Source organism: Alligator mississippiensis, chromosome 4 (genome assembly GCF_030867095.1).
Source record: "Alligator mississippiensis isolate rAllMis1 chromosome 4, rAllMis1, whole genome shotgun sequence".
Taxonomy (NCBI): Eukaryota; Metazoa; Chordata; order Crocodylia; family Alligatoridae; genus Alligator; species Alligator mississippiensis.
Window position 1 is genome coordinate 44,873,803 of NC_081827.1, and position 12,130 is coordinate 44,885,932.

A 12,130-nucleotide genomic window follows, 5' to 3' on the forward strand; every position below is an offset into this window, starting at 1 on the left:
AGAGAACCATAGCTGGATGTATAGGTTGCGGGAGCATTGAAAGAGAAACAAAAACAAATAATACAACGTTGCACGGATGTTCCAAATTTTATTCTGGAAAAGTGTAGGAGTGCATTTATCGTTAGTGTGACCAGGAGTAGGGGAGCAGGGCACCAGTCCTAGGTATGGATTTAGAGGGTGGCACCAAAGGAATCTCTGCCATTGAGGGGTGCTGCAGCTGGTGTTCTGTGGCTGCAGGGAGCCAGTTCTGTAGCTGCAGCAGTCTGAACCCATTCCACAACACGTTGAGCAGCAGCAGCCAGAGTACAGTGAGTCAGGGAAGACTCTGCCACCTTTCCTACCCCCAACCCATTCCTGGGTGATGAAATAGCTAGCTACACCTCTGCAAATTATGCAAAGTAAAGGACCAAATTCTGCACTTCAAAGCATGCATGTAGTTGCTGAAGTAAAACTGAAATTGCAGGAATTTGGCCTCATAGGTATTTTAACTGAAGTGATTTTTTCTGTGTTTTATCAAGACACCGCTCCCTACCTAATGCATAAATAGATTTCTCCAAGTGGATATACAGACATGTAATAGTAAGCCCCATGTCAAAAGTCAATCTTAAAATTCTTTTTTCAAGTGTACTTGCCTCAAGAAGACATACCACCTTAAAAAATGAAGTAGAATGCTATTGGAGATAAAAGGCTCCAGCTTCATAAGATACAACAAAAAACCCCTTACATACCAACTTTCAGTTTTAAAAAGGCCTGTATCCCTCTCTTCTAGTACTGAGGTTTCATAAGCCAAAATCATATGCTTAAGCCAAAATCTTATTGGCAGACACTTTATCTCTGTGTTGATTCTAGACTTTGCACCCTGAAATGGACTTCTGTCTCCTTATAATCATTAGTCATTTTTTATTAGTAGTACCACATCAGAAGTATCTAAGTATTTTCTAAAATATGCCTAAGAATTTCATATGTAATTATCATATTGGAATTGGGCCTGATCCCAAATCTGTGAATATTTCTCTAGTTCCTGAATATTTCTCTAGATCCCAAATCTGTGAATATCTCTGTAGTCAGTAACTTCCCCTCACTCTCTCAGAAATCAGTCTACTACATGTACATTGTTCAGTGGTGATACTGGCCTTAAACTAACGATGATCAAGTACAGATTAAATCCACAAGGATGGTTATAACAACAGTAATAGCCTTATCCTGTTTTTACTATTATTCATTTCACCAACTTCTCAGAGTATGTGATGTATATTCAGGCTGACTCAACGGGCATAAACCAGAAAGAGAATTGTTTTCAAAGTATAGTCAGATATGAGTAGCACATCAGCATTTTAAATGGACAAAACATTGAACTACTGTGTCTGATGTTTGTTGCACTTAAATTAAGTTAAATTAAGTACCTTATTTTTATCTGATGATGTTTTTCTTCATTTTCTTTTTTTTTATATTTTAGCAACAACAGAGAAGGATCAAGGTGATTTTTTTGTGTGTGTACGCATGCATGTACCACAGTTTTCTGTGTACTGTATTTCCTTTATCATTTTTGTTTAATTCATCAACATTTTGCTACAAACATATACACAAATTACAATTAAACTGATTATATAGTATAACATGTATTGTTCATGATAGTAAAAAGCACATATGATGTATACTGTTGATTAATAAGCTAGATAATTGTAAAATTCTGCAATGTCTAAAGTTTGATGTGATTGTGAAAAAATATTTTAACACATAGGATTTTGTCTTTAATTGTACACATGGAAATTCATTAATAGCTTATATTTTATTTGTCTACATTTGTAAGTAAAGGGACATGGTCAACATTTAGGTTTTCTGGGGGGATGTATATCCTTACACTTGTTCTCTGATTTAAATCTGTTGTTATCGCTGTGATCTATGAAAGTTCTTTGGATTAAGTATTGCGGTAAAGACTTCAGGGAATGGAATAAATGGAATTGTATCCCCTTTTCTTAAAATGGTAATGGAAAGCAGCAGAGAAAATATTTTTGAAAGGTAATATTCACTTATTGTTTGCACTTGAAACATTACAGCATCTTATTATGTAAAAGAACTGGAAAGTGAAAATGATTTAAAATGTAAGTGGATTTGATTTATGTTTGTTGTTCAAGCAAAGTGAACTTAATATACATGAGCATTTCTGCAGTGCCCATTTCTTCCCCATTAATGGAGGGGTAACTGAAGCTGTGTGTCAGTGTTGCAGACAAGTTTACTTCTGCAATCAGATCAGACTAATTTTGTTGACAGCTAATCTCATAGGCTAGGGACAGAAATTACATATAAACTGCTATAAGTGATTGGAAACGGGTTGAAGTCTGTTACACAACAGAAATTCAGTGCACATAAATGACTTTTGAAATGGCTGAAACCAGTTTAAGATAAACCTGGACGGATGTAGTATCAGACTTAGCTGATTTAGATTAAATCAGTTTATTAAACTTCTGTCACAGATCCCTGCCAGGTTCAAGTCAACTCACAGTCCCCCAGCATGCCAGGACGCTTTGCACCTTCCCTGAATCCCCTCCCTCCCTTGCAGGGTGGGCAGGCTAGCCTTGTCCCAAGCTGTCTGTTCCAGCCAAGCAGAGAGGTGTGCTCTAGTTCCCTCTGGCTTCTGGCCTGAGCCACTGCAGGCATGTGGCGCTTTTCTGAAATCAAAGTTGAATGTCTGTTCACTTCCTTATCAGTTCAGTCTACTCAGGGTAGTAATCTGAAGATTGAATCAATTCAGCCTCAGGCTTTTTGACTGTCTGTGCTTAGTCATTGTCATCAGCAGGAAGTTGGTTTTATTTTCCATTGCATATTTTGATGATGATAAAAGTCTTAATAGGGAAATTGGTATAATAGGGTATTGGTATATGCAGTGTATATTGTGTGCATACACGTCTTTAAATATACCTGTGGGGTATTTTTATCATAAATTCATATAGTATCTTGCACAGTAGAACCTTGATTCCTGGAGGTTTGAGATGTGCTACCACAATATAAACTATGTCAGCAACAGGGGAGGGTTGTCTTGGTGATATTCCCAGGATGAGGTCACTTTCTGTTTCAGAAGACAGAGGTGATGATGTAAAAGCTGTCTAAATGTGAGTCAAGCTGAGACTCCCTACTGATGCCAATGGTGGGGTCAGGAAGACAACTGCTGACTGTAGAGTCCATGTCTCAGTTCTGCTTCCCCTGTAAGCATAGCAATTTCTGTAACAAATAAACCAGCATTATCTTGTACATGGTAAAAATTGAATTCGATTTTAAAATTCATTGGTCATAATATATAATCCCATCCTCCATTCCTTTTGTGCCGAAAACTCTCAAAGAATTCCAAATAAGTTTTTGGGTACTCATGAAGTGCATGATTTTTTTCTCAGAGTTATTAGAAAGAGGTGAAGAAATCGGTGTGTGTTTGTGTGTGTATGTATATATGTGTATTACACGTTTTCATGGTTATTGTAATTAATAGGTATGCATATGCATGATTAATATTTAGTTATATTTCATATTGTTGTTATTGACAAATTACTTCTAATTTTAAGTGAGGAAATAGAGCAGTAGTACACATAATTTAGCACCTGAACAGCAGAGTAGCATTATTTGTTTAGAGACGACATCCTTTTGCCTTTTATAAGACTTCTCAGCTGTGCACTTTCGTGATGCCTGTTGTTTTAAAATCAAAATTTTTATGTGCCACTTAAACTTGCTGCTCTATTATTCTTGTAAATTATTTAGATCAATAATATAAAATAATGAAATAGAGATATAGAAAATAGTATAGGCAGAGTAGAAAAGAACACCGCATTTCATTTCAATTATTGCTCTCTCTTTTCCCATGTATACCTTACTTTGGGGACTGACACACTTTAAAATAAGGTCCTTGTCATCACCCAGATTTTGCAGGACAGCAGAAGAGTCTTCCAGATCAGTGGTGCCCAATCACCTAGCCTTTGGTGAGACTCCTGCTGATTTTAGTGGAAACATGATTGGGCTCATAATATGTAAGGGATTTAGCCCTAGCACTGTTCCACATTGTAGCCGTAATTAATGGAACACTATTCCATAGTAATTATCATTCACCTTTTAACTCATGCACTAGATTTTTAATGTAGGACCTTGAAATGCAGAGATATGCTGAATAGAAGGCACTACAGAGTTGAGCATGCAGATTCTTTGTGTTGTGAGAATCCTTTCCTAGCAGGATGGTTGCCAGGTTCTCAGGTATAACTTCTAAGTGTTCTCATTTTCACAGTGTCTCAATTGAACTAGATTCAGAGTGTTTCCCTGAAGACAGTACTTACTTTTTTAATGGTAGATGTTGCAGTGTTAGCAGTACTTACACCAGCATTCTACTTAGCACTCTTATACTGTGATACTATAGTAAAGAAAACCTCTGTCTTAAGAAACTTAACATTTATAATAAATTCCCAAAGTAACAGAGTGCTATGTTATCATTCTGTTTTGAATGCCATGCTGAAATTCTTATTGTTGTGGATAATCTGTTTAATTGTTCATACTACAAAGAGAATAATGGCAAGTCGTCTGTTAAGGTTTTCCCATTATAACTTGTTTCTGATAATTTTTAAGAGCATTCTAATCTCTTCATAATTTGTACCAGGAAAATGATCTTGATATCAAATACACCTGTTACAAATAATATTTTATGTTCAAGCAGCTGCCATTCAGGTACAAGCTAACTTTTGAGAAGCTGAAATTTTAAAATATTTTTAATATCACTTTCTTGCATATAAATATTTCTTACAAATATTTCAAACTTTGTAAATAAGTCATAGGAATAACGAGTAAAATGTTCATGCATAACTTGAGGTATGTTCTCTATTTATGTGGTCTGAACTTACCCTGGGCTGTTAAACTCTGAGACTATAATCACTAGGTATTTTGAGATGAGTCTAATGTATGATTCCATAAACAAGGAGCACACTCCAGTTAATAACACTTAATGTATGTTCTCTCTCCCCAGTTTCTTCCCATGTAGGAAAGATTATCCTACTTGCACACTATGAATATATTTATTTGTTTTAAATTTATAATAGAGCAGCCATTCATCACATACCCCATTTATTTTCCCTCCTCAGAAATAAATAATTTGCCATATAAAGTTTTTTGCAAATCTGAATGGGTAGGTAGTAATGGGCATCACCAACAACACCTGCTGCTGTCATACCCCTGTGTTTACCCTCATGTGGTGAGTCCTACACTCCCCTCTCCCACTCCCCAGTGTTTGTGATTCAGCTGAGCAAGCCAGCTTTGAGCCTTCCCCTCCCTCTTGTATGTCTGTGTTTGTCTCCCTATATTATTCCCAGCATCACTCCCTGCCTCTTGCACCTGCCTTGTGCAAACCTCTTCACCACACACACACCAGGCCCATCAGCACCTTTCACAGCCCCCTCTACTTTGCTATACACAGTGCAGCCCAAGGAAACACCCCTAACTGTGCCAACTAGCCACCTCCCTATCCCATAAAAAGGAGGGAGCCCCATGTTCCACTTCCCTTCCTTAGCCCACCCCACCCAGCCATCTCTGTGCCAAGGTCAACTGGCAGTGAAAGGATCATGCCTGGTAGAAGCTGAGGTCTCAGCATACCAGCAGGAGAATAGTGACTGGGGAGGTGACATTCCCCAGCCTGAGGAGGGAGAGTGTGAGGGGTGTGTTGGGGAGGACAGAACTCAGGTTCACTCTGGTACCCAGGTCCCCCAGGAACTCAAGGGGCACTGATCAGAGATCCACTTCTCCAGTGCTGCTTGGGGGGGGGGTGTTCTCTGGAATACTCCCTTGCCAGGCATCTCAGAAGCCACCATGATCTTGGGGGGTCCTTATAACATGCACCAGTGTCTGCAAATAAAGCTCAAAGTGGAATGCATTGGGGTGGAGGTAGCAGTGTACCTCATGTCACCTGATGATGTTATGCAAGGGGCCCTGGCTGCCTGAGGTAGTGTGGGCAGAGACAGTGAAAGACCCTTGACCAGCAGAAAGCATTTGATGAGGATCAACCTCACAGACACTCAGGGGGGTTTTGGCTTCAGTCCCTGCGTTGTGTGATTTTTGCCAGGTGCTCAACTGGATGGAGCTTACCCCCTCTGGGCAGGATCCACCTCCTGTGCTCCACAGCCTCTGATGCAGCAGAGGCTCTCTGTTCTGTCTAGAGTCTACATGTCCCCAGCCGTGCTCCCTGCCATAGAACTGAAACCAACTTGAAGTCAAGATGTCTGAGTGGTTACAGACAAGGATGGAGCTTCTTCAGTGCCTCTCCCTCCAAGGGAGGGCATTGGTCATCAGCTAACTTACCCTGTCCATGCTCTGGCTCTGTTTCAACACCATGCCCATGCCCCCAGGCCTCCTGGCCAGTTTCCCAGAGATGGGCAGTGGGGTCCTTCTGGCCAGGACAGCACTGGGTCTTTGCAGGTCTTCTGAGCCTCCCCACTGGCGGGCACTGGCCAGTGTTCTCTGCTTGATGACCCCTGCCTTGAACCGTTATTACTAGCCTGTGATCTTCGTTCCTGTCCCTGCTTTTTTTTTTTTTTCTCATTTGTTTTGCCCCCAATCAGTTGTTAAGCTTTTAGTGGCCTCCCTGAGGGAAGCTTATAATTTTCTTGGTGGACCTAGCCCACTGTCCTCCACATAACATATAGACCTGTCTTCACCAATGGCAGGAGTGGATGCTTGAGAGGGAGAGCATATAAACATGGTATATCTGGAATGAATGATCTATCCATGGAATGGATCTATCCCATGGAATTATCTATCCTCTGCTATACCCTCCATTGCTGTTGCAACAGTCAACCAGCATAGAGAGAGTTGTATTATTAAAAAATACTTTTTTTTAAAATAAAACCTCTTTAGTCATAAAAACTGGACCTTTTTCCTCATCAGACACCCTGGTGATTGTTTTGATTTGAGAAGCTGGAATATATTAACTAAAAGCAGGCTAAAGGGATGCTGCAAACTGTCCACCTACTCCAAAACTAACCATAAGCCACCATGCAAACATCACTTTTAGTTATTTACATTGCTGAGACCTGAGTAACTGTTAACCCCAACCAGCGGTGGGTCAGTAACTGACCAACATGTTTGCTCTATTTTAAATAAATCAGTAGTTACTAAACCGTTACGAACAGATTTTCTACTGGAAGAGAAGCATGTAAAATGCCCTCAGAGATCATAAGGCTCTATCCAACTTAAGAACAAGTACACTACAACCATTATTGAAATTGAGGCAGCAAGTGGAGAGAGAGTCATTGTGCATATGGTGAGAGGGCTTGATTAAAGCTCTCAGTGCATGTTCACTTTACTGAATGAACAAAAGAAATCAGTGAGTTGCACAGTCACATAACACCTTGTTGCTGGTCTCTGATTACTATACAACTAAATGAAAATCACTGAGGACATAAGAAAATACCCTTGCCCTCAGCTTATTCATGGACCTATTATGTTTGTTAGCTTTATTACCATAGGGATATAAATATTCTGTAGCAACAAGTGGTATGAAAGAACAACAGAAAAATAATCATTTGATGTTTTCCCCTTTTGAAATTAAATTTTAAAAGGAGAAAATTATAGTGTAATAGTTTCAGCATTTCCAACTTTATCTGTTCAAAAATCCAGTCATTAGAATCCAGAAAACAGTTCAAAATATCCTCTTCTGCCCTCTTAATATTCCTTTAAGGAATTCTTTTTGGCCTTGAAATATTGCTGAGTCTCACATGCTGCGAATCATGAATTAAACATTACAGTTGTAAAAATTAAAAGATTTTTTTTGTTCTGTTTATTTGGTTTCTCATTTTTTAACCTTTCGGTTTCACATTTCCAGATTTTTCAAAAACAGGGGCCAGAAATGTATATATTTAAAATATGATCTGAGATTCTTGTGATTGTCATATGTCTCCTTGAGTCTGTTACACACCCATTACATTTAAAGAAAGCACCAGATATTGTAACACCTGTGATGAAATTAGGCAACATTATGGTTAACAGAGTGGTGGATTTTGAGTCTGAACAGCATCTATTCTCCTCCCTCTTTCTCTTTTAATCACCCTGTGCATCAATTTCATTATTGGGAATTATGCTAATAATATTTTAGTAAAATGTTTTAAGATTCATGTCTTCAAAATCTCATAAATCCAAATAATAATTAAACAATTATTGGTTTCAACTCCATAGTTGAGATTTAATTCCATTTTTTACATGAAGAAAAAATTCAGCTTCGTTTCATAAAAAAAAAAAAATGTAGTGCACATACAGAACAGAATTATTTTCTAACCATATAAAAATAAGTCTATTAATTAATTTGATTTAAAACTGAATGGCAGATGACAGTACAAAGATCAATGGTCTCAAATTGCAGCAAGGGAAGTTTAGGTTGGATTTTAAGGAAAACTTTCTCACTAGGAGGGTGGTAAAGCACTGGAATGGGTTTCCTAGTGAGGCGATAGAATCTTCATCCCTGGAGGTCTTGATCTCGTTGGGGATGGTCCTGCTTTGAGATGCACTGCTTCCGGCTCCTCCCATCTCCAAAGGTAGGGGTAGAGCCCAGTTGTCCTGGCTCCTAGCCATGCCCCTGCTCACCAGCCCTCTACTGACAAATGGAAGCCCGGCAGGCAAAAAATGGTATTAACATATAACATGCAACTGCTCACAGTATGTTTTAACTCCAAAGCTGCTTAATATTCCACAGATTTAGTATGGTCTAAGTGTAACGTGTAACTTCACCCTTCCTTTCTCTGTGCCTCTGCTATCATGAAAAAATTATTTTAGTTCATATTAGGGTAACATTTGAGGGGAAATTAAGTTATCCCCTTTTAATAGTTCTTGCTTTATGCAGAAGAGGGGTACTTCCTGAAATAGACAGCTTTTTATGTAGTTTATCTTACCTTATCTTTGGGCTTGATCCTTCTGCTAAAAAAGTCGAAGGGGAATTTCACCATCAGTTTCCCTATGACCAGAATTGGATTACATATTCTTACTTCCCTTGGAAGTAGAAGACAAATATTTGCATATGCGGATAAAGGGAATTGGTACCTTCAGGCTTTGATCATTTTAATGATGTGTTTTTGTTTTGTATGGGTGTAAGTAGGGTAGGTGAATGAGGCCTATGTATAGAAAAGCAGTATAAATTAAGCATAAAATATTATGAACAGAATTTATAGACATAGATTTCATAGACATCAGGGATGGAAGGGACCTCGGAAGATCATTGAGTCCAGCCCTCTGCCCCAGGAGCAGGCAGTCAGCAGGGATCATAGGATCCCAGCAAGATAAACATCCAGATGTCTTTTGAAGGCGTTCAGAGTAGGTGCTTGAACCACCTCTGGCGGCAGTCTATTCCAAACTTTGGGGGCTTGGACAGTAAAGAAGTTCTTCCTTATGTCCAGCCTGAAACGGTCATGGAGGAGTTTGTAACCATTCAACTTTGTCATCCCTTGGGGCGCTCTGGTGATCAGATGTTCCCCCAGATCCTGGTGAGCTCCCCTATAGGTGGCCGCCATATCACCCCTGAGCCTGCGCTTTTCCAGGCTGAAGAGTCCCAGGGCTCTCAGCCTCTCTTCATAAGGTCTGTTTTCCTGACCTCTGATCATGCTCATGGATATCTCCTCTGCACCCTCTCAAGCTTCTCCACATCCTTTTTGAATTGTGGAGCCCAAAACTGGACCCAGTACTCCAGCTGCAGCTTCACCAAGGCCGAGTACAATGGGAGAATAACGTCCTGGGATTTACTTGAGAAGCATCTGTGGATGCAAGCAAGCGTTTTGCTTGCTTTACTAGCAAGCAAAGACTTCGAAAATTTAGAAAATGTATAAACTGAATAGGGGATTAGTCTAAGCTGTTTGTGAAAGGTAATGATGATTCAGGAATACTTAAACTAATCTTGTAAAGATTTACTATAAAACCTTGATTCATATGAAAGTTATAAGTCATCAGCTCTCAAAATCTGCAAAATGTGCACTAATCCCTCGAGAGCACCTTTTCCCTGAAGGGATTTCAAAACAATTTTCAAAGAGTTAAGCCTAAGGTCAAGAAATCAAGGATAGATAGGAACTGAAGTGTTTTGTGAGTTGTCCAGGTCGTACTTTTGGCCATAGTTAGAACTTGCCAAAGAAGTATATCTTACCATTATGTGTTGTCACCTATCAATTATTATTGCAGCACAACTCTTAGCTTTGTTCCCTGACAAGTCATCCTCCTTCCCATGGTGGTACAGTGAGTTCATGTTATAGAATCTTTTAGCTCCTATATGTAGGGACCTACTTAAATTGTGGTGGAAATTTGCAGCACAGGGGTGCCTTTAATAGGGCACTTTGCATCCTGACACCCCCTCCCCATGTCACTGAGTAACCAGGAGGCAAAAACTGTGGCATTAATTACCCTTCAGCCACTCAGTGGGGGAAGTGCACAGAAAAAAGAGCAAGATTAAAGGTGCCACTGCACCATGAACTTCCACTATGATTTAGGTGGGCCTATACCTATGTGACATTCAGATACGTAATTCACAAAATGTATATAGCATAAAAGAAAAATAATCTAAAATGTTATATTCTGTTGTGTAATATATCCTAGTCATACCTTCTTCATGGAAAAAGTTATTTTGATCACTTAGCAGGCCTTATATAATTTACACTGAACACTTCTTGAAATAAATGGTTTTATTTAAATAGTATTTGAACATACAGTGAAAATGGCCTTAATAAAACAAAAGTAAAGTAGATAAACATCACTTTAAGCTAGGTGAACATAAGCAGCAAGTGGCAGTTGCAGAAGGTGTAACTGCGCTTTCAATAACTCAGACCCAGTGGGCCATAGATTCATGTGAATCTGTGTGTTAAATAACAAAGCCTAGGAAAGATACTCGAAGGAAGAGTCAAATTGGAGAACAGGGTGTCTTACTCCTTAAGCACCTGCCTGTAATGTGCAGAAAGTATTATTATAGAGTATTTCTATTCAGGAAATCCTGCCTGGAAGATTTATGCAGCAAATAGTAAAACCGATTAGAATTTCTGGACATTCTCAATCTTGATTTTGCTAATTCAAGAAATATTGCACCTATGCTTTACCTCCTGTCAGGGGTACCTGTTAATCATAGGTAGTTCTTTAAAATATATTAGGGGAAAAAGGAATCCTAGCAGTTGTGTAGGCCATTATGAGTTAGAGGTGGTAAATATTAATAATGAGGCAGAAAAGAAAGGAGCACTCATAATCATTTTTATCTTTATCATCTATGAATTGAGGTGTTTCTATTTGGGATTTTGCAAGAATCTGTACTGACCCAAATGGTATTTCATATTTTCATCAGTGATCTGGAAGTAAGTATAAAATCACTGATGATACAATTTATGGGCACACAGATTAGCGGTATCATACATAAATGATAAAGATGGGACAGTCATAAAGATTGATCTGGACTGCTTGGTAACCTGGGCCTGTTTAAGGCAGAAAGTGTTTTGCTGCAGTCTATAAATTACAAGCTATATATCTGAGGAATAAGAAATGCTAGTTATACCTACAGAGTAGGAAAGGTGCTCTGGAGGGGCCATAGGAGACAAGCAACTCATCAGAATCTTCCATTATGATTGTTATGGTAGAAAGGGTAATATATCATCCTAGACTATATAAACAAGAGAGCAATGAGTAAGAGCAATCAAGTTATTTTATTTCTGTACATAGAATTGGCAAGACCAGTACTGAAATATTATATCCAGTTCTGATGTTATCACTTATTTTTTAAAGATGTTGAAAAATTAGAGAGCATGCAGAAAAAAACCTGGAAAAGTATTTGAGGTTTGGAGAAAATTCCTTACAGTAACAGACTCAAAGAGATGCATCTATTTGGCTTCCCACAAAGATGGTTCCAAGAAGCCTTGATTTCAGTGTATAGGTACTTTCACAGGGAGACAATTACAAGGACTAAAGAACTGTTTTATTTAGCATAATATTTAGTATAGTACAACGGCTGAAAAACTGAAGCCGGTTGAATGCAAATTAGAAATGATATGTACCTTTCTAACACTGAAGACACTTAAAATTTGGAACAAGCTGTCAAGGGAAGAGATTGATTCCCCATCTCTTGATGTCTTCAGATTAAGACTGGAATGATTAAGACTGACAG

At 38.8% G+C, this 12,130-nt stretch overlaps 1 protein-coding gene across 8 annotated transcripts in view; it reads left to right on the top strand.

Moving 5' to 3' along the window:
* Nucleotides 1-12,130, top strand: part of CADPS2 (calcium dependent secretion activator 2) — a 630,383-nt gene that overhangs the window by 531,012 nt on the left and 87,241 nt on the right. For 6 of the 8 annotated variants that reach the window (XM_059725932.1, XM_059725931.1, XM_059725930.1 and 3 more), the window contains one exon: nucleotides 1,457-1,477. The exons of the other annotated variants lie outside the window; for them this stretch is intronic. In XM_059725932.1, the coding sequence (XP_059581915.1) occupies nucleotides 1,457-1,477 (21 nt within the window). The remainder of the gene's footprint in view (nucleotides 1-1,456; nucleotides 1,478-12,130) is intronic. 8 annotated transcript variants of the gene reach the window in all.